The sequence below is a fragment of the Podarcis filfolensis genome (genome assembly GCF_964270895.1).
Source record: "Podarcis filfolensis genome assembly, chromosome: 4".
NCBI lineage: Eukaryota > Metazoa > Chordata > Lepidosauria > Squamata > Lacertidae > Podarcis > Podarcis filfolensis.
This window is the reverse complement of record NC_139607.1, coordinates 68,984,317-69,007,832: the sequence shown is the minus strand read 5'-3', so window position 1 is coordinate 69,007,832 and position 23,516 is coordinate 68,984,317. Positions and strand designations below refer to the sequence as shown.

Genomic DNA, 23,516 nt, shown 5'->3' with positions numbered 1-23,516 from the left:
AGTCCAGGATTGTGCTAAATATCTATGCCGGTGGACACCTTTTTCCATTTAGAGTATGTCAGGGTAGTCCAGATGTTTTAGACAAAAAAGCCCATCATCCCTAGCTATTAACTATCTTGGCTCAGACTGATGGAAATTGTTGTCCACATCATCCGGAGAATCTGACTTTCTTGGGAGCTGTAGTTTGGCCAGGGTGCTGCCGAACTTCTTTCCGAGTTCCCAGGATTCTCAGTGGAGAAGTAGCAACTGCAAAACCAATTTAACTCCAACACTATCATTACTGAATCATAAATAATTTACAGAACAATTCTATACATTTCTACTCAAGAGGGAATAAGTCTTTAAATGGACTTAGCTTTCAGGTTGGTGTGCATAGGAATTCAGCCTTCAGGAGACATTGCACTCATACAAAATGCATGGATATGAACTGATCTCAAAATGCAAAAGCGCTTAATGTGATAAAAGAAGTTGGGAGAGAACATGGTGGATGGGTGCTTGAGGCATAAAATCCTTTACTGTGATGTATGTGATTGTGGTAAGCAGGATAAGAGGAAAACCGCAATAGAAAATGACTGGAATAATATTACTCCTCTGTTTTGTTACATTTTTGTCTTTTCCATTATTCATCAGAAACCACCATCAACAGTTTTAAACCAGCACACACTAGAATCTAAGGAAAAGGTTGGTGGTGGGAAAACACATTTCCAATCATGATTTTCCAAACTCTGTTCTTGGAAAGGACACTTTCCCACCACATAGCTCTTCAAAGATACGCCATAATTTAAATCACTGACGCCAGATTTCCAGGGCTGTAGCTTTACAAAGTTACACCCAATTCTTATGGAAACACATTTTTGCCAAGCTTCCAGAAATTCAGAAGCAACATCCTTGATCATGTTTTCTATGAAGCACAGTTTGATGATTTTGTTCTGCCAACTACATAAAAACAAATAAACAACTAATAAAGTTTTAGCACACAAAAGGCCCAGGAGAAGGGCTAGGATGAGAAATTTGATCAGATTAGAAACTCTTCATTCAACACCCTCCGGCAGCAATAAAAATATGTAGGTAATAGAAACTCTAGAGCAATTTTATTTTAATGCAAAGTCTAATAAAAGAGAAGATTCCATCTAAATAATATTATGAGGTAGAGAGGTGAGAGGAGAAAACTAAATGGGAGAAGATAGTGTGCTCTTGTATTAGAGTAATGCACTCTGCCCTCGAGGTTGGTCCAGAGGCTGTAGCTAGTGCAGAGTATGGCAGCTAATTTGCTTGGAAGGGGAATATAACACTTGGTGGGTTTTGCACTTGTTACCAATCTGCTACCAGGCCAAATTCAAGGTATTGATTCCTTATATAACCAGTTTATCACTGTGTCTCAAAAATATCAGATGTCTGCTGCACAGTAATTTGGAACAGGGTTTTCATTGTGACTGCTCATGTTGTTGAGATACAACTGTGCCTACAGTCTGTACTTTCCAGAAACAACTGGTGCCATGTTTGTTTTTGAAAGCTTTTCCAGGTCAATGAAATGTTTCTGCCTTAGCTGTTCATTTTGTACAACAAGCCCACAACTTGTGTGGGGGTTCCATTCCATGGAGCATTCCTAAAGCTAAATTCATGTACAGTCAAAACCCACTGGGTTCAGTGGTGGGTGGGATTGCCAGTGTCATTTTCCACAGAACCTTGCCCCATTCCACCCCCTTTTTAATTTTTTGCCACACAAGTAAAACTGAATGCTGACAAGTTAAATCCATGTAAACTGTATTGTTTTTGAACCTTTGTCTTTTGTTCTGTTTTCGAAACAATTCTAGCAGCTTTTAAAACAGTTTCTAGCAGCTTTTATGGTATGTTTGTAAATTGCCTTGAGACGCATGCAGAAGGCAATTCATTAATCAATCAAACAATAAAAAATGTTGTGAATAATGATGATGATGCACTTTCCAAGTATCATACACTACAGTGGCTATCCTTCAGACAGTAGTGTCCTACCAGCCACACAGCATCCCCTCTTCCTCAAAGACCCTTGTAAACAAAAAGGGCCTTCTCAATTAGTTTTGGCCTTTAGCAGCATGCCACAACCACACCCTATAATTCACTTGACCCATCTTTGTTCCTATTGTATTCATTCCTGTAGCTCAATGGGAACTCTCTTTTTTTTTTTTGCCTTCCTTGCTTCAGTCATTGTTGGTACACCTGGCAGAACTGATTCATTGCTTACATTAGAAGGACTAGAAAGTATTCCACTTCTTAGATGCATTTTCTAATTTTCACATGTAAAAAAACAAAACGGTTTTGGGTCTAGGTGAGGGAAATTCTATTTTTGACAAATGGGGCTGGGAGGAAGGAGAAAACACACACACAAAATGTCCATCAAGAGCTAACTTTAGGCCTTCCACCACATTTATTTTGTGCCATCTTATAAATAGCTAATCAGTGGAAAATATTGTAGGCTTATGCTGAGACAGCAGGACAAGATAAATGCAGTGTGTTAACTCTAGCTTGGAAATTAATAATTTTCATTAAAGCATCCTGAAGCGAACACGACAGTTTTAGCATTCAGACCATATGAAAGGAGTTTTAACTAACAAATTAAAATTGACTGCTTTTACTGAACATAGATGGCAGAAGCCATGACGAATAAATCACATTGTATACCATTTCCATATCATAGTATGCTCTGAATGACAAGAAGAACCATTAATTGAGAAACAGAATACTAAGAATATCTCTATAAACTAAACTATGCTTTTACACATGAAGATGCTGCCATAAAATAAGTTATCCAGCCAGCAATATTTCTTATTCGTCACTATAAAATATATACCATATATACTTGAGTATAAGCCAACCCGAATATAAGTCGAGGCACCTAATTTTAGCACAAAAAACTGGGAAAACTTATTGAGTATAAGCCAGTTCACCACACCACAAACCTGGTGGTGGCGGCAGTGGTGGAGGAAGAACAAGCAGCCTGAAAGGGCTGCTTTCAGGCTGCTCGTTGCTCTGCCGCCGCCTCTGCCGCTCGCAAAAGCAGGCATAGGAGCCGCGGTTGGGAGAGGCACTGCACAGCGCAGGACCTCTCCCAACTGCTGCTCCTGTGCCTGCCCTTGTGAGAGGTGGGCTGCGGCGGTGGGACCAGCAGCGAGAAAGGGCTCCTTTCGGGCCGCTCGTCCCTCCTCCACCACCGCCCGCCTCACTCGAGTACAAGCCAAGGGGGGATTTTTCAGCATAAAAAATGTGCTGAAAAAGTCGGCTTATACTCGAGTATATACGGTACATGAGATTCAGGACAGACCGAAGAGAAATGAAGGAAGAGTGTATATCTCAAGAAGATGGAGATCAAGAAGATTAGCTGATAGAGGCACTGTGGTAGCTTAATGAAGGACTTTGTATAAAGGACTAATGTCAAATTTCCCAGTCCCAGTATTCCATGGTGCAAACTTTGATCTTTTGATGCAGAAATATATGATCTTGTTTTCTTCCCTATAAACTTATTTTTATGCTGGGTTTGTTTGGGATTTATTAGAATGGTTTTCTTGTTTTACATGTTTTACCTTTTATTTGCTTTTCACCTTTTTGATGTCACTTAATTTTTAAGTGACTAATGTAAAGGTAAAGGTAAAGGTAAAGGTACCCCTGCCCATATGGGCAGTCTTGCCAGACTCTAGGGTTGTGCGCTCATCTCACTCTAGAGGCCGGGAGCCAGCGCTGTCCGCAGACACTTCCGGGTCACGTGGCCAGCGTGACAAGCTGCATCTGGCGAGCCAGCGCAGCACACGGAACGCCGTTTACCTTCCCGCTGGTAAGCGGTCCCTATTTATCTACTTGCACCCGGGGGTGCTTTCGAACTGCTAGGTTGGCAGGCGCTGGGACCGAACGACGGGAGCGCACCCCGCCGCGGGGATTCGAACCGCCGACCATACGATCGGCAAGTCCTAGGCGCTGAGGTTTTACCCACAGCGCCACCCGCGTCCCTAAGTGACTAATGAGTCTAATAATAATAATAATGTTAACAACAACTATTATTATTAACTGTAGAACATATTCTTTTCTACTGTCCACTGTACAACCAGCTACGTAAACACGTGTTATTCCCCTTTTGAGGTAGTCTAACATCATGGCACAATGAAAATATCAGATCCTACCTGTCTGATATTAACCTGGAGCTAAGTGCAAGGATTAGTTAGCTGAGTCTGTCAATAGTATCTATTAGAGTGGAGAATAGCACAGTTTAGCAGGAAGACACTCCAATTAAAATTTCTGTTACTGTATATCTTATATGGCTGCTTCTGTGTGTGTGTGTGTGTGTGTGTGTGTGTGTGTGTGTGTATATATATATATATATATATATATATATATATATATATATTATATAAATGTATATGGATGTTTTAAGGTGGTCTGCATCAGTAATGCCTAATAAAGGTTTGGCGAAAGAAATAATAATAATAATGTTCAAATATTTCAGACTGGGCAAAAAACTTTTTTTTCTTCTCCCCCCCCCCCCTCCAATTCTTGTTGAACGTTGAGCCTTATCGCCTTATTTTTGTAACTGAAATTCTTGTAATAAAATATTAACAATAATAAAATAAACAGTGAGCCTGAAGAAAACTTTTGGAGAACCTGGAAGCTTGCTCACCGCTTTGCATTTTTGGTTACTGTTCTTCTTCTGCGTTGTGGGCGGAAATAGATTTGGGCTAGTATTTTGAAAGGGGTTAAAATGGTGCTTTGAAATAAGAAGCATGGTGAAGCACAAATAAAGGAGAAAAGCAACAGGAAGTTGCTGGGTGTGAAGTGGAAGCACAGAATTGTAGAGCTGGAAAAGACTCAGAGGGTTCCTAATCCCCTGCAGTGCAGGAATCTCAATTAAAGCATCCATGACAGATAGCATAGAGTAGAGCCATTCATGGGGACATGGGGAAGAGAGGGCATCTTTATTGGAAATCACTAAATAAAAGAACAAGAAGAGGCTCCATGGCATGGAAGATGTCTATTAAGTGTCAAGGTGAATTTCATAGTGACTATCTTTTGTCTCATAATAGGCAGTTGAAACTTTAGGGCCCTAATATAATTTAATTTTTAAATGGCTTTGTGTTAGGGTGCTGGAGATAATGCATGACACTGCCTAATAATTGCACACATGTTTCCAGTATTCCCTGTTGTTCCTTTTTTTTAATTCTCGCAATTAAATTGTAATAAAAAGAGGGAGTTTTTGGTGGTGGTGGGGTGGTAAGGAGAGTCTCCAACTAAAGAGGACTTGCTGTCTTTACCAAAATGTAGGCAGTTCCCTGCAGAATCTCATTTGTTTCTAAATGAGAAAATACAGTGGTAGCAGTAATACCACAAGGCATCATCTCCTCAGTCATTACATTACCTACTGTTAATTGACCTGGTTCCTTTAAAACTTCTAACAACTGCACACCATGCAGTTGACGAAAAGCTTTTGCATTCATGCCGATACTTCTTTGTATTACATCAGGAAGCCTGCATTTTCCACTATCTTTCCACTATCATTCCACTTTGCTGAAAAGACCATTTTCTCTGCTTTAAAGCAGGATGTAATTGTTTTCATTATTTTTAAAAAAATACTTCCTCCATAATAATGGCCCGGTGTAGAAATAAGGAATATATGCAGGTAGACGTGCATTGGCAGCCTCCCCAGGGTTTAGAAGGGAAAGCCAGATGAAAAGATTTTCTTTTCAGCTCACAGCAGAATCTGTACTGGGTAATAAAATATTTACATCAAGTAAGCAAGCTATTTAGCCTTCCCTTGGCCTAATTAATTTCGAGGGTGGTGGGGAGATCATTTATACATACAAACATAGTGCCACTTTTTAGAAGTGGGCACTGGAGACAAGTAACTTTTAAAAAAATAATGCACTGACCACGTGTGGGGACTTTTGGTTAATTTATCTCTGATATTCCTCCCCTCCCCTCAGTAGCTAATAAACCGTTAAGAGGAACCGAACAGCAGTTAAACAACAACAACCAAAACATACTGTTTTCTGTTGATGAAGCCAAGCTGTTTAGCTTACAGAAAAGGAACAAAAATAGCTATTATCTGAATAGCTAAGGGATATCCAGGGGTAACCAGTTCTGATTTAAAAAAACAAAAACCTGCAATATTTTTTAAAAAGGGACTCCAGTAGACTTACATGCTCCCTTTTAATTTTTGCACTTCTGAAATCTTGTTGTTGTTGTTTAGTCGTGTCCAAATCTTCGCGACCCCATGGACTAGAGCACGCCAGGCACTCCTGTCTTCCACTGCCTCCCGCAGTTTGGTCAAACTCATGTTTGTAGCTTCGAGAACACTGTCCAACCATCTCGTCCTGTGTCGTCCCTGCCTCCTTGTGCCCTCAATCTTTCCCAACATCAGGATCTTTTCCAGTGAGTCTTCTCTTCTCATGAGGTAGCCAAAGTATTGGAGTCTCAGTTTCAGGATCTGTCCTTCCAGTGAGCACTCAGGGCTGATTTCCTTCAGAATGGATAGGTTTGATCTTCTTTCAGTCCATGGGACTCTCAAGAGTCTCCTCCAGCACCATAATTCTGGAATCTTAGAAATCTTTGTTACAACTTGGTACACAAGTTGTACACCTACTCAGTCAAATGGTTTCTCTCTCTTTCTTTTTCTTTCTTTCTTTCTTTCTTTTCTCAGCGATGGCTATGAACAACTTTTACTGGAGAAGTTATCTGTGACACTGGGGTGAAATCCACACTGAATACACTTTTATTTGTGAGACATCATTGTATTGTATTTTGCAAACATAATTGCCACTCGAGGGGTACACTATGGAATACAGTGCCACTGGAAAGGGCAGTGAAAAAATGGGAAGGCCTAGGCCCTGTGGTAATTGAAATCTAAATCATGCACATGCATGTTTACCTCTGCACCTGCACAGACAGTAAATGCACTTTAATGGACAGGTGTATGTCTCCATCAACTTGCATAGGAAAAAGAGAAAGACTGGATCCCCAGCAATGGCTTCTAGATGGTGGAGGAAAGAAGCTCACTCTCTTGCAAAGACCCTTAGAGTTAAAGGGATCTTTGAGGAAGAGTGAGATTATACCGCCTTCCCTGACCATTTCTGGGGATACAGCCACTTGTCCACCACCACCCCAATCTTGTGCAAGTTAATAAAGAGAATGTTATCCCCAGTGCAAGCCAGTGGAGGAAGGAAGAAGAAGCTGGACCCACAGAAATGACAAGGTGGGGGTTGAGAATCCACCTGAGAAAGAAAAATGCAATATATATATATATATTTAAATCATTGATGTAGAAAATTGCAGAAAATGGGGCAGAAGAGGCCAAATTACTACAAGCTGGGATCTGTGTGTCAAGTGTCATGTAGCACCAGTACAGAGGGAAACCTGCTAATTTGTATTGAGGTCCATTTGAGTGGAAGTAAACCCCATTAAACTCAGTGGGACACTTCTGAGAAGTTATAATAGGATTGTACTGGAATAAGAGGGTCCAATGACTAAACTCATGATATGTTCAGGTGATTCAGAGCACTGCTCCTGAACACACATGCCAGCTTGTTTGTTCACTGGTAAACGGATTATTGTCATTATTCACAGGCCAGTTTACAATATAAAATTGTAAAATCAAAACACAGAATACATAACATAATAACAAAACAAAACAAAACCCAATAATCCCCTTCCCACAAACACATTTAATAGGCCATAGATTGTTTAATCAGCCAAAGGTCAAGTTGAAGAGGAACGTCTTTGCCTGGTGCCTATGTACCATGTCGTCCTCTATTCTGAATTTTTATTTCATAGTACATTTTCTGGCTCAGTGAAGGCATCAAATGAGTTTCCCCTATAAATACTTTAAATATCTTCGATGACAGGACTTTGACACTGAATGTGTGAAGTAATAAGATTTTTGTGTGTTTGCCAAATATATACTAGATTTACTTAACCCCAAAGTGTTTGGAAAGAGCAGCTGAAGTTGGTTGAAGTGGGAAAGGTTTCTCTCCCTGCCAGGCTGTAATCATATGCTGGAGAGGAACAGGGTATGGTAGAACTTTGACCCAATATTTATTACAGAAGTCTGCATTCCAACACGTATTTATACTCTCTGCAAGAATAAATATAGAAGGGGAACTCAGTGCTATAGTTCTGGAGCAGTGCAAATAGAGGTTTGTTTCACTGTCTCTGAAGAGGCACCCCATAGGGCAGAGTATGAAACACCAGCCCCATCCATCATTAAAATCTCATCATGACACCTTAATAGATATATGTGCTTTCAGCAAATCATTATGCTCTGGGTTGCCAAGAGCACTTCGGTGGTACTTTTAGCTGCTATGCAAGAAGCCATGGATGGCACAGCCGCTCTAACACAAAACCTTATAGGTAAGTTTCTGCTGTACCACTGTGGGGATTTGGGCTGCTATGAGATCACCTTGTACCAGTGCAAGAACCCTATGCTCCAGGTCTATTTTATGGCAATGCCACCACATTTCCCTACTGATAGAAACTAGTTCATTAGGGACCACCATGCTATTTTACAAAGTTCTGCACAGATGTTTTATGCTATTGTACTATGTACTAGTTACTGGAAAACCATTTCTTTGAGTTTGAGGCACTGGCGGAGGAAGAGGGGGTGGGGGAGCACATCGCCCTGGGCACCACGATCCTGGTGGGGTGCCATTGTGGCTGCCCCCGCCGCACTGGGCGCCACGTGCCCGCAGGCAGCGCATCATGCCCCCAGGACATGCGCCACGCCCCCAGGATGTGCACGAGCCATGCCTCCACCTGCTCTCTGCCCCCTGTGCACCACTGGTTGGAGGACTTACTGCAAAAATGTGGTGGGGTATTTATACTGAAAGTACTTCTGCATTTTGTGGAATTGCTGTAGTCCCATATTCAAGCCATGTTGTTTTGGGTAGCTAATTCCAGAAAGGTAGCTGTATTAGTTAACCAGAATGCTTCCAATTGAACCCTCTGTAATGTGCATCGAAATGTACATTAGCAGGAGAGCAAATGCTCTTCCTTAAAAATTTCCACATTTATGACAGCCTTCATAACTAGAGACTACTTAATCTGTTGCATGAAATGTTATCCTTTGCAGCCGCTTCTTTCTGTTCGTATCTAGTTCACATTTCAGTGCTACTTAGAAATACGTGTGTGTACACAGACATAGCTGATAGGTAAAGAATAATCGTCCTTGCATCTCACAAAGGAGGTTTTTAGCCCAAGAAAGCTTAACACCACAATACATTTGCTAGCCTTTAAAGTGCTACATGGATTGTGTTCAGTTTTGTCACTTAGATACAGTTGGGTGTATTAGACTTTCAAACAAAGACACGTCATTTGTCTTTGCTTTCAAGCTTGCTGTGTTTGAAGTGCTTATAAAAAAAATCAGAAGGGATGTGTGTGTGTGTGTGTGTGTGTGTGTGTGTGTGAATGTTCACTAGTGATGTTGTGTCCTGACAGCCTACATCGTCCCCTAAAAGTGGTTTCATTCACATTCCTGAAGGTCTGTGTTGACTGGTAGTGTTCGCTTGTTACCGTAGCAACTTGGAGGGGTTAAAATGTATTGTTAGAAAGCAAAGCAAAAAGATCAACAGTGAAAGTCCCATGGGACATTATTTTTTTTCATGATGGCATTTAGTGTACATTAGCAGGAGAGCAAATAACCTTTTTTATCAGCTGGAAAAATGTTCAGTCTCCAACCTGAGTTCATCCCAGTGAAAATTCTAAAAAAATTGTGGTGTTGTTTTCTTTTTTAAAAAAAAAAAAGATCAGGACTTTGCTGTGATGTTATTCAAGAGAGAAATGGCTCTAAACAGTGTTTCTTCTTCTTCTTGGCACTGTATCAGAATTTCAGGATTTGAGGTGCCAAACTGAAATGCCATTCTTCTTCCTGTACCCTCGCAATACAATTTTATTGATGTTAGGGAATGGTTTTTCTCCTCCGTGAGCTTTTTTTGGGATTTTTTAAAAGATAAATGGTCATTAATCTATAAATATTATATGGATCCTTATGTAACTTGCAATTTTTGCATTTCTTTAGTGCCATCTAGTGGACTTAGTGTTGCATCCTTTAAATTAGAAAACAACTGTTTTCAACTTTAGCTCTAGATGAGATTTACAATTTTTAATTTAGAATATGACAAAAAATATTTTGGCTGGATGCATGACTGCTCACATGCTGGAGAAAATTGCCAATCATTTGCCTTATGTTAAACAAATGCTGACAAAATTGAAGTCTATGATGGCAATTAGAGTGCAACACAGTTTATGGGGAGTTTTTGCATCTCTGTACATAGATGAAAATAGGGACATTATTGAGTATATGTAACACTCCTGTTTCATACGTATTTCCCCCTATTGCGCAGAGTGAAACCATTATTTGTCTGCTTGTATGTATGTGGTCATTTATGCTGGTGTAGCCTTCCTGAGCTGGCTCCTGCAGCTTCTGTGTTAGCAAATTGAACATAGCAGTTTTCCAAGTATATCATTACATTTATGTGTTCATTCGTGGCCCCCTATGGGTCTGCATTCTTCAGAATTTAAGAATGCTTAACAGACTGCTTATCTCTCAATAGATCTGAAAATGCTTATTATAGAATAGCTATCCATTCAGCAGTATTTACAGCCTGGGTTGGAGGATAACAGACAGATAGGAATACTAGCAGTCCCCAAGTTGCCCAACAGAGGCAGTGTTTTGTCAGGGACTAGTAGTAGAAAATAGGAATGCCTTTGGTAAATTGGCACAGTGTGTTTGCTGCCAAACTCCTTATGCCCACAAAATTACTAGCCTGCAAAAGTTCTTATTAGTCATCTAAGTCTTAGATTCTAAGAGACTAGTCAACTGTGTTTCCATGCTAGCTGCTGAAGAATGAAGCCCTCTGCTTCATGGCCACCATGGAAATACTAGCCTCTTCGTCATTTTGGCATCTGTTGGAGACCTTCTTCTTTCAACCAGCCTTCTAGGTAGATATTTCTGTCCCAGTTGCTGTCAATATTGGATTTGAAATTGTTATGAAATGTTATTATTATTTGTTTTCTACCAAGGATGCTGTTGAAGGACTAATAAATCACCCAGTGTCCTCTGCTGCCCAAACATTTCTCTGCTGGTTATGTAAGATTTTCCTTCATCCATGATTGGCATGCAACCAAAATGGACTGTAGAGTATGAATGGCATAGTCCATCCCTTGTCTACCTGCCCAGTGAGGGCTTGTCCACAAATGAGCATTATTTAACTGTTAATGCAATTCCCCCAACCATTTGGATTAGACTGAAGTAGTTCACACCCAAATGTATTTGAATTTGTATATGAGAAGCAATGTTGGTCTCCCATTCATGTCAGTAGGTGTCTCTTTTTGTGTTTGTTCCTGGCTTTCAAATGGTTGATTCTGTTATGCTGATTAAGAACCGAGGGGCATGTGTGCAGAAAACTGTGTGTGCACCTTGGGTTTTTGTTTTGTTTTGGTTTTTTTAAATCGTCACAAAAGGACATAGTTATTCTGCATTCTCAGCACACACTTGTGCAGTTTACTGTGCAAAGCTGAGGGATCGAAACATAAGGCTGTACTCCTCCTTCAGGAGCAAGCTAGAAATAGTTATGAGCAGAGCCGGAGATTAAATGAAAGCAAATTTTCAACAGACACTTGGTTTGCTGTGCAATAACTGGCGTAGACATTTTTAACTTGGCTTGCTTGTGCCGGTTTCTGGATTGGCACATATCAAAGGGCTCAAAACAATAGATAGATAGATCGATAGATCAATAGATATAGATGATAGATAGATAGATAGATAGATAGATAGAAGACAGAAAGAAAGAAAGACAAGCCTACACTCCATTGTTCAGAAGCACATTGGAAATAGTTTCAAGCACTACCCACAAAATGAATGAAAGCATGAAGGACATAGTGGGTGTGGAAAGGGGAGAAGCAGAAAGTGACAATTGATCCACCCACACAAAAATGCTGAAACAAATTGGCACAAGGCCCCCCCAAAAAACAGAGGGTGGGGTGAGTCTTGGTAGCAGTGAGGACTCCTGAGACCCCAGGACCCCAGCATTTGCCTATGTTTTCTGCTGTGACTAGGTCAGAGGGAACTTATTGTTTGCTCTTTCAACCTTTCTGTAATGTATGAATTCCATACCACTGTATTTTTAAAAAGTCAGTTCTTCCATTGACAAAGAAATAGCCTCATAATATAATTCAGTACACTTCACGGAGTTCAGTTAATTGTAATGCACTCTGAACCAAGCCGAAGGTGTGTTAGTTACTCTGGAGCGGACCTATAAATGAATCTGCTCTTGGCTGTGCCAATTTTGTCTTCAAGATAAGTGAAAATGGGTTTGCTAAATTGAACTGATTCTTCTACTTTACAAAATGTCGAGGCTGTTGTCCCCCATTGTTCTCCTAAAGCAGCTACTGCCCCAGGGATCTAACCAACTTTAGTCTCACTCTTTTAAAATGTCCATGAAGAAATCTTCCACCAAGTGCAGTATGTTGTACAAATAAAGGAAATGGATGTTTAGTTTACTTTTTCCTAGTAAATTAAATAATAAATTTACTAGATTTTGAAGACAAAAGTTCTTGTTTTTAGCCGTAGACAAACTATTAACTGGAATCCATAAATATAAAATACAGTGCATTAAATATTCCTTTCTCTTCCTTTTTAATAGGACTTGGATTGTACACAGTAAACACAGTATATGGAGATGCCATTATTTTGCCTTGCCATTTAGAAGTTCCTAATGATCTTAGGTTTGGAAAATGGAAATATGTAAGTATAGCTTATATCCAGTTATTTCTGTTATTGCAATGTGGGGACAAGTTTGTGAGACTGGTGGTGAGAATAAGTATATTTGATCTGATGCATGTTAAGGACTTGTCACGATTAGGGAGATAAGAGCCATCAATATGCACTGAGTAATTTTGAAATGTATAATTTGCTTGTTATAGAAAGTGATTCATTGCAGTGAAAAAGTTATCAGCATCTATTTATTATGTTCAGAATGTTGCACACACTGCTCCATTTTATGCTCACTACAGTAATGTGAGTTGAGTCAACAGAATCAATGAATGTGTTTCATTTTGCATCTGAAAGTGCATAGAGTTTACAAAGGGGACCTAATAAAGGCACAGCAGAGTGGTGATACACTTGTCGAGGTTCCCTGAGGCTACTGTAGGATAAACAAGCCGTTCTCCCTGATGTTAACAAAACCTACAATTGTGATGTATATCATGCTCAGGGTCACAGAATGACTTTCCTTGGTGGTCTCTGCAAAAATAGGTGTAGAGGAGTGTGTATGTGCATTGATGTGAATAAGCCCAGTGCAGTACACACAGGTTTTAGGAATGCAAAACGTCAAGCTGATGTTGGTATCAAACCAAAGTGTCAATGCAGTTGTTTGGTTGATACAGCAAAGTAACCAAAAGAGGACTAGGCTCTGATAGAGACCAACAAGTAGGGCTTGCGACAAAATGTTGCCATGTGGAGTGCTCCTGTTCAGTGTTCCTTCAAGGAAAGACCTTTCAATTCCCTACTCTATCACCTCAAAGTCAGTCACACCATTTTTGATCTCTCTGTCTCTCCCCACCAAGGGTTTTTCCCCCTAATTGTTTTGTGTACACAGCAAACTTAGGTTTTGCCAAGCCTTTTGATATCTCTTGATTGTGAGGGATACCATTGTAGCTACTGAAGGACCAGACACTTGGCACATGGAGATCAGATTAAAGTAGACCTGGTACCAAATGTCAGAACGTGGTATGCTCTCTGTTCAGGTTTCCAGCTATTCAATTTCATTATACCTCTGGTTTTTCTTCCCCTACCCTCAGCTGTTTTTCACCATTCAGTGCTTACTGAACATGCTCACTTCTCATTGGACTGCCTTAGTATATATCTCTCTCAGTCTTTCCTCTAATAAATAATGGTGACAAGAGAGTTCTGGGGCTTTAAGATAAAATAAATGGGATAAATCACAGGTACGGATGGCACCCATCCAAGAAAAGTGAAATGTGAAATTGTGATCTTCTACCAATAATATGTTCCTAAGACCGGTCACTTTCCAATTCTCATGTTTGGAAGCCAAAGTAACACCAATTTTGAAAAAGGGACCCAGGGAGATATGGAAATTGCAGGCTGGTTATCTTAACATTTTTTCAGAAAAAACTGGTGAAAGCATTACTGAAGATAAAATTACCAAGCATACAGAATAACAGGTTTTGTTGATGAACCAGCCTGGCTTCTACAAAGTAAATCCTATCTAACTAAGCTTCTGGAGTTCTTTGGGATTTGTCAAATAAGCACGTGGATCAAGGTTTTGCCAAGCCTTTTGATATCTCTTGATTGTGAGGGGTACCATTGTAGCTACTGAAGGACCAGACACTTGGCACATTGTTATACATTGTGCACTCTCAAAAAGCTTGATAAACTAGGGTTGCCATATTTCAAAAAGTGAAAATCCAGACACAAAAGTTATTGAGCTTTGAGTTGTTGGGGGGGTTTTTTGTTTGTTTTGTTTTTGGAGATTCTCAAAAATCACACTACCGACATGGGCTGCCATATGTCCGGATTTTAGTGATTTTTGCCCAGACACTGTTTACAAGGGCTGAATACTGGCTATGTCCAGGAAATTCTGGATGCATGGCAACCCTAGATAAACTCGCTCACTGAAGACTCCTGAGTAAACTTAGCAGTCATGGTATGAGAGGAGGGTTGCCCTTAAGAATCAACTAAAGAACCAGAATCAGAGAGTAGGAATAAGTGGACAGTTTTCACAATGGTAGTGGGGTCCACCAAGGATTTGTATTGGGACTGATGCTTTAAATAATGCTAAATAATGTTCATAAGTAATGTGGAGTTAGAGGTGAGCAGTGAGTGGGCCAAGTTAGCTGAGGACACCACATTTTTCAAGGTGCTATTATTAAAAACCTGCAAGGAGCATCCACCACCTCTCGTAGGAATCTGCAGTTGTATTGCTCTTGAATGAATGGTTGGTGCAGTGCCCTTACAAATCCAGTATGATTTAATCAGTTCATAATTACTTTCATGTAATTTTAGAGAGGGTACTAGATAGATAAGAATACACTAATAGACTTTGACTCTTTTATTCTAGGAAATGGCAAACAAGGCTTCGGAGTTTATTGCCTTCCGATCTGCAACCAAAAAAACCGTACAGTATGACAATGTCCTGGAATACAAAGACAGATTAAATCTCTCTGAAAATTATACACTATCAATTAGTAATGCAAGAATCAGTGATGAAAAGAGATTTGTGTGCATGCTTGTAACAGAGGACAATGTCTTTGAACAACCTACAATAGTAAAGGTGTTCAGTAAGTACCAAGTAATCTTATTACCTACCAACAGGGATGTTCACTAGTGTGTGGCCTTTACATAGAAAATTCCTGGCATGAGATTTCAATAAACCATACAGATGGGTCAGGTGTTCTGTAATTTTGTTTATAGCATTCGTATAACCGAATTTTTAGCTACTGGTGTCTACAAGGGAACTTCAAATGTTCACTTCTGCTCCAAGCAAGCAATGTGTTAAAGGCGTGATGGTACAATTCTATATATGCATACAGATGAATCTCGATTTAAACTTAATTCACTTATGCAATTGCAAGCTTACACAGATTGCAAATAAATGGCAGGAGATCCTTGCTTATCAGGCTCTTGTCTGGGGGCGGTCATGAGATCTCGTCCACAGGGTTTCCCTTGCACAAAAATAGCTTCTATGCCCTGTACCTTGCTTACAGGCCCTGGAACATTCTCATGAGGGCTCTGGGAACCTCCTGCAAGATCTCATGGGGCTGTCCAAGATCTCACGGGAGCCTCCAGAGACCTTGCCACAATCCTGTAAGCAAGGTGGAGGGCTTGAAAACCCTTTCCATGAAGAATTTTCCCTTTGCAGAAATAGCTTTGTTTTGGACTGCAGTCAAAGAATATATAAACATTAGGGACAAGCCCCAGTATACTTCTTTGTTTACTGAATGGAAAATTGGTATATAAATGATTTTAATTAATGAGATATATAATATAATACTTTCCTCAATACCTCTTTTAGCCTGTAAGAATGGGCTGCAGAAGTCATAATTGCCTTATTGATTGATTGGATTTATTTACCGCCCTATAGCCACAGGTCTCAGGGCGGGTCACAGAATAAATCAGAATATAAAACCACAAAATACGTAATCAAAATAAAAACAATAACCCCCATAGGCTGCAGTGTGGTTGTTAACAGTAATTATGCAGTTTCAGCAGTTAAGGTGCCAACCATCTTACCTCAAGTCGCTTGGAATGTCTTTTTCTGATGGACCTTGCTACCATCTGCGTCTTTTCCCACCCCACTGCCCTTTGGTGCTAATTATCAAGAGCAAAGCAAGGCCTTAAAAATGCAGAGTTTTGAAATGATGACAGACGAAATCTAAAACTGTTTGTGCTATGTAATATATAAATTTTAAAATGGTTATTAATAAGCACTCCCATATCACCAGTTGTTATAATTTAAGCATTTGCTTTCTCCTCTCTTGCTGATTGTTCTAAAATCCTGTAAACAGTGTTCCGTGCTTTGAAAACTGCCTAAAATTAAGAAATGTCTATTATAACTGTAAATCTGGGATTTATTTTTTTTGCAGGTAAGTTTAATTTTTCCACTGTAATGCTGCCCTAAATGCATTCTTGAGTAAAAATGCATAAACTTTAAATAAAGGGATAGCACTTTAACCTTATTTTTTTAAAATGGGAGATTTATGACTTCATGGTTAATCTGCTTTCCGTATTGATGGTTTCTGGTAATCAAATGAATCAATGTTTTATTACTGAATTAGTAGCCCAGAGTGTACTTTAACAGAAACACCTCTGTCCATGCAAGCTTTAAGACATAGACTTTATTTGTACTAGACTAGACTGTCATTCCAAACCCAGAGGGTGATAGCACAGAAAACGGTTTGCCCCAGTGTATGTACAGTAAGTGAGACAATTGCAGCAAGCTTGTTCTTTTGTTACAATCTCACAAGCATATTAGGTATGTAAGATTGTGCCAGCAGAGCTGGATCTTTGTTGCTAAAAGGCCTTTAGTCATTTAAACCCACTACTACCTACTACTGTTTATCCTGATAGCCTCTAAAGAATCTAAGGAATATTTGGTTGTTCGTTTAGTTGGCTGGTTTGGTTGTTCATTGTCCAGCTACCCAAGATTGTTATAACTGGAGATATTCAAGATGGATTACAATGAGCATCAGGTTGCTCAGTTTAGGGGTTTTTGCATCATTTCCCCATGAAAACATTATTTCCACGTAACAAACAACACCACCACCATCATGTGTGAAGCAAACCTAGTTTTTGTTATAGTTGGTAGGAAGAAATCATTTGTGCTTCATCTGGATGAGTGAATTATAAGAATACGGGAGCTGCTACATGTAGCAAAGCTAACCAATAGTGTAAGAGTAAGAGAAGGTAAACAATAACGTACTTATTGAGAAACGGAGTGATTCCATCATCTATGGATTCACTCATATATAATACTGGAAACAATTTAACCATTTATAGAACAACGGGTGTTTCTCTGTAACTTACCACTTGATTTGCTTACACCCTTTTCTCTCTCTTCCCTTCCCTTTTTGTTATTAAAGCTAAATACAATATGTATGTTTGAATATCCTTCTTATTTATATGTTTAGATTTTCTTTTTGTATGTTCACATTATTATTATTATTATTATTATTATTATTATTAAGATGGCACATAACTAAATGTCTGGAAACATAGCTCAAATCTTAACAATTTATGATGTGATAGTTCAATATTTATTTATCTAAATTACAGAACAACCATCACAACCTGAAATTATAAGTCGAGCAACATTTTTAGAAACAGAACAGCTAAAAACGGTAAGTGAGCCTTCTCTGTTAAACTCCTTCAAATTGTCTGCTTTTCTCCCCGTGTTAGAAACAGCCATTGTAAACAATCATCAATACAAACTTCCCTGGGCTAATTAATACAACCTGCAAGCTCCATACAAATGTATATTGTTATCTCCAAACCCAAAGTCTCTGAGGAACGTACATAAAACACTAATGGTTGAAACAAAAAAGGGGTTGATAAATAAATGAAACAAAATACTGGATAGGATTTGGCCTATTATGGATTTATTACTTGAGTATTCTGTATTAAAGAGAATTATGTAATACCCCTAACCTTGCTATATAATAAAACAGTAAGGCTGTTGTCAGCTGCAGTTCACATGGCCACAATAGCTCCAGCATGACAACAGAACAGCAGGCAGCTGATCAAGCAAGCAGCACAAGTAGCAGGTGGCCCAAGCAAGCTGTTCAAAGGTGGGTAGGAGGGACTTCAGAGGGTGAAGTTACAGAAGCTACACCTACCCCCATTAAATTGAGGATTAGGGCGAGATGTTTAGGGTTTGGGTTGAACTGTGTCTGAATGAGGTGGAACAAGTTGTGTGGGGTTATAAAGGTTGTCAGGTGTAAAGGAATGAAGGGTTGGCCAGCTGTGGGGCAAGGGGGTTGCAAAGTTGTTAGTGGGGTTGGCTAACATGTAAAGCAACCCCTATTATTAAAAATTAATGTTATAATTAACTTAAAACACAGTGTATGCATATGAAAAATCCACCAACCTTTGACTAACTCACCACCATATAACAAGCAAGATAAGGCTGTAGTAACAAAAACTTTTATCATTGGTTCTAGCAGACAATGACCCTTAGTATAGTAAAGTGTTGCTATAAAAGGTAAAGGTAAAGGTACCCCTGCCTGTACGGGCCAGTCGTGTCCGACTCTGGGGTTGTGCGCCCATCTCACTTAAGAGGCCGGGGGCCAGCGCTGTCTGAAGACACTTCCGGGTCACGTGGCCAGCGTGACAAGCTGCATCTGGCAAGCCAACGCAGCACACGGAAACGCCGTTTACCTTCCCGCTAGTAAGCGGTCCCTATTTATCTACTTGCACCCGGGGGTGCTTTCGAACTGCTAGGTTGGCAGGCGCTGGGACCCAACGACGGGAGCGCATCCCGCCGCGGGGATTCGAACCACCGACCTGATGATCGGCAAGTCCTAGGCGCTGAGGTTTTACCCACAGCGCCACCCGCGTCCCATCAGTTGCTATAGTTCCCAACAAATGAGCAAATTGAATTTTATTGCCTTGGTGTGCCATAGGATGTTTCATATGCTATGGCCCTCAGTGCTTAAATGAGTGATGCTGCTGAATGAGACTCATTTAAGCTCCTTATTGCCTTTTACACAGCCATTTGGTGTTACCGTAATTCCTCCTTTCAATAAGTCCCAAATTAAGAGAGTAGGTTTTCTCATACCTGCTTGGGATAATGAAATAAGAGCCACTATGTCTATATAAAGGAGTGCTGGCATTTGCTGATTTCTATTAGGGTGGGGAAGAAGGTTGCTCAACTGCATCATTTATGTAGTGAATAAATAAAGCGCATCCATGTTTTACCTGTTCCATTTTGTAAATATTGAATCTGAAAGAAAACACACAGGTCCCGTTCAAATGTTAACATTATTGTTGGGCTACAGCTGCTGTGTAAGAAACATCATTTGTTGACCCAATGAAGTAACTGATTTTTCCCATAGACACTGCCAGTCAAAAGCAGATGAGAGCTCAGCAAATGCCAACATACAGCTTTTTTGGGTTCTCCTGTTTGTTTTTGTGATTGTACAAACAATACAAATCTGACTAGCTACTAACTTAACACTGCTTAACACATTCCCCAAAGAAAATTGAGAGAGAAGTTTTTTTCAAGCAATGATCAAACTCTGGCAGGACAAGTCTGCCATTAAAATCTGCCATATAGAAGCTAATACAGTGGTACCTTGGGTTACAAACGCTTCAGGTTACAGACTCCGCTAACCCAGAAATAGTGCTTCAGGTTAAGAACTTTGCTTCAGGATGAGAGCAGAAATTGTGCTCCGGCGGTGTGGCGGCAGCAGGAGGCCCCATTAGCTAAAGTGGTGCTTCAGGTTAAGAACAGTTTCAGGTTAAGTACAAACCTCCGGAACGAATTAAGTACTTAACCCGAGGTACCACTGTAATTCCCCCCCCACCCTAATTGTTATTTCTTATTGTGTAAGTTGCTTTTTGAAGAAGGTGGTTTGGGATGTTCAGCACACCTTATACCTATAAACCCTGAAGAGTCTCAAATAATGCTGTTCAGATACCTGCTTTTTCCAGATACAGCCGCACTAAGAGCATCAATGAGGGTGACCACCATAAAAGCCCATTTGTTTTGTTAATTCTTCCCCCTACCCAGTGATTTCCCCTCACTTTTGATTTAGGCCGAAGCAACATGGGGCAGGGCCATCTTTCTTATATCAGCAGGAAAGGAGTGGTGAATCTTTCCATGTCCTGTGTCTTAGCTCTGAGCATTTGGTTGCTCTAGTCACTTTTCTAATACTAGAAGTGAGCTGAGAATCAGGGTGGGGAAGTGGGTGGAGCAACAGACAGGTAAAGCAAAGAAGAAGGGGAGGATTGGTGCTTCTTATGGACCTCTTGGGGAGATACATGGAGGGAAAATATGTCCATTGTTGTTTCATCCAGTTTGACCCTCTGTACTATAATATTAAACCAGTTGTCAGGTAAGTTGCCCTCTATAGACAAGCAGCTTCTTGTAGAAGAAGAAGAAGAAGAGGAGGAGGAGGAGGAGGAGTGTGGAATGATGGCCTCAAGAGGGATTTATCTGTGCTAGCCCCTAAACTGTGGAACTACGTTTCCACAGAGGTGCATCTAAGCAATCTTCGTGGGACAGCTTTTGCTGTATACTGAAGACAGACTTCTTTGATACCTTTCAAATACCTTTGATAGTTAAGGTATTTTGTTTTGAGGCACCAAACTCTCTTGCTGAATTTATACTGTTCAGTTATATTTACATCATCTTTATGTGTTTTATAGTTAATGGTTTTATTTGCTTTTATAATTGTATGTTTTATTGTTGTAACCCATTCTGGATGGGTAAGAAATACTACTACTACTACTACTACTACTACTACTACTACTACTACAGCAGCAGCAATGCAGAGAACAAATTAAATTCCTTGGATATGTTGGATCCAATGGCTATAAATGTAGCTATAAATGAAAATGAAACTGTAATAATTTGAACATTCTTTGCATTTTTAAGCTTGGGGAATGTATCTCTCAAGATGGTTATCCAAAGGGAAACCTTACGTGGTTCAAGAATGGAGTTGTTTTGCAGCCCACTGAAGAAGGTAAGTTTTAGAATTGAGTGTGAATTCTTCTTACTTGCATTCCTTCACAAATTGGTGTTGGCTAATATCATTTTAGCAGGTCATTTAGACAATTCACAATTAGACTGCATTTATCCATCTTTATCAAAAATGCTGTACTTAGTTCTTTGGCTGCATCTTGATGTTGTAATTTGATATACACATTTCTCCCTCCATCCCCACAGTAACTTGACCCAGAAAATGTAAGGGTTTTAAAATGTAATTAGTGTACAAAATATTATTTTGATAATGTCATACCTGTAAGTTTTTGATCCCAATAATGTGTAACAGCTATACCTTAATCCTAAATATTTAGGATTAGGTTGTACACACTGTCTCCTTACTTTCTTCTTTTTTCTGCAGTCTGCCCAAAAGTGGCAGTTCATTTTTAAGAGTATCTGTGACTATCACATCATATATTTAAAAATGTCATTAGGACAGGCTAAAAAAATAACCCAACAATCAACAGTTGTTCAAGTTAGTGAAAATCATACATTTTCTTTCAAAAGCTGTTATAAATGAACAAACAAAAGTGAATCAAACAACTGGACTCTACACCGTGATATCTTCTTTGGAATATAAGCCAACAAAGGATGATACAAATGCACAGTTTACCTGTTCGGTGACGTATTTTGGACCAACAGGACAAGAAACAATACGGTCGGAATCAGTAACCTTTGACATTCACTGTAAGTTCATAAGTACCTGTCTCTATACCATTAAAAGACCATCTGTTTGCTTTGAGGGATCCTCCTATTATTGTTTTGTGGTGGTTGTTGCTTTTAGGATTGGTTCTCCCTAGCACATAAGTTTGCAGTTTTCATTGGATTAACAAATTAGGGGTCAGGAACTGACAGGAAGGATGGTGAACAAATAGGTTGCCCTATAGTTATTTAGGGAAGGCGTCACTGCAGAAGGGTGTTTTGAGGATGGGTTTGACTTGTTAAGACTGTTTCAGGGACATGGAGCAGTGTGGAAGAAGGTTCCAAGATGGGAGGGAATGGTTGAAAAGGAAAGTGTAGCAAGGAGTTTGACATTGCCTGCTGCAGCAAAATTCCATTTTCAAATGCACTCAGACATAAATAATGTGTTGCTAACCGCCTTCCCCAAATTAGCATTTCTACTGCAGCTTGGAATGCCTATTCTGTTCTCTTGTTCAAGCTCCTGGGGCACCTGTTGCACAACCAGCAATGAGAAAATATTATCCCATGTCCACATGATTCCAATACTTTTTAAAAATGTTTTGTTTTGTTTCTAAAAACTGAGTGGTTCCATTGCACTATTCCCACAACCCCAAACCCAAAAGAACACCAGCAATGTTACAGCAATGTTCACTTGCAGGGGCATTTTCTGCCCTGCTGTGATTACTGGTTAAATTGGTATTCCATTTGGTACTTGGCAAAAACCTGAACTATCTTCCGGAAGCATTACCAGCATGGCTCCAATAGTCACACATATTTTGGATGTGACTGTTGTAGGCAATTATTGAACAGTATTCTGTAGTTAATACCACCCTGGCCTGGTTCACACATTTCCTGGAGAAAAAGTCACAGATTACAATTCTGCAATGAAACAACTCATTTGAGCAATGCCCATTGACTCACAAAACACAGGCATATTGTGTCATTACCTGCTTGGAGAGTAGAAGGCCTTAGTTCTTGCTAGGGCGACTGTGTGGTGGAATCATGCAATAGGCTTTTCATTAACTTTTTTATGCATGTAGCTCTTGAAACAGAAAGGGGTGTGTAAGCCTCTTCATTATTGTGATACTTAATGTTGTTAAATACTTTACGTATATGGAAGAAACAGAGGATTTTTTTAAATAAAAAAACTGAAACATCTTTCTTTTTAGATCCTACAGAGAAGGTTAAAATTCAAGTACTTACAGAAAGAAATACCATTAAAGAAGGTGATAATATCACCCTAAAATGTTCAGGAAATGGTAATCCTCCACCTCAGGAATTTTTCTTCTACATTCCTGTAAGTATTGCCTACCTACCATGATTTGGGTGGTGAGGCGGGGAGTGGGGTGGTATGGTTTAGTGTTACATACAAAATGGGCCTATACCAAACACTACTCTGAAGAAACATTTATAATTTGCCAATCTAGGTGTAGCAGTTTTCGACTTACTGCATTTTCTATGCACATTTTCCTAAAATGACATTGTTTTAAGACATGAAAGAATATGCATGTTAATAATTTTGGGTATTTAAAACAGCAAGTAGCTGAAATTCTTTGTAGTGGGTTTCTTCCACTTACACAGTCCAATCCTTTATTTTCAAGC

The 23,516-nt window shown here is 39.7% G+C and overlaps 1 protein-coding gene across 10 annotated transcripts in view; it reads left to right on the top strand.

The window, feature by feature from the left end:
• The window catches only part of ALCAM (activated leukocyte cell adhesion molecule), a gene marked incomplete at its 3' end in the record, with an annotated part of 113,078 nt that overhangs the window by 58,531 nt on the left and 31,031 nt on the right, over nt 1–23,516 (top strand). For all 10 annotated transcript variants that reach the window (XR_014547552.1, XR_014547553.1, XM_083611582.1 and 7 more), the window contains exons 2-7: nt 12,654–12,754; nt 15,090–15,309; nt 17,804–17,868; nt 21,126–21,213; nt 21,741–21,920; nt 23,084–23,211. Coding sequence is in view for 8 of the 10 variants with exons in the window: in XM_083611582.1 (XP_083467708.1) it covers nt 12,654–12,754; nt 15,090–15,309; nt 17,804–17,868; nt 21,126–21,213; nt 21,741–21,920; nt 23,084–23,211 (782 nt within the window). The remainder of the gene's footprint in view (nt 1–12,653; nt 12,755–15,089; nt 15,310–17,803; nt 17,869–21,125; nt 21,214–21,740; nt 21,921–23,083; nt 23,212–23,516) is intronic.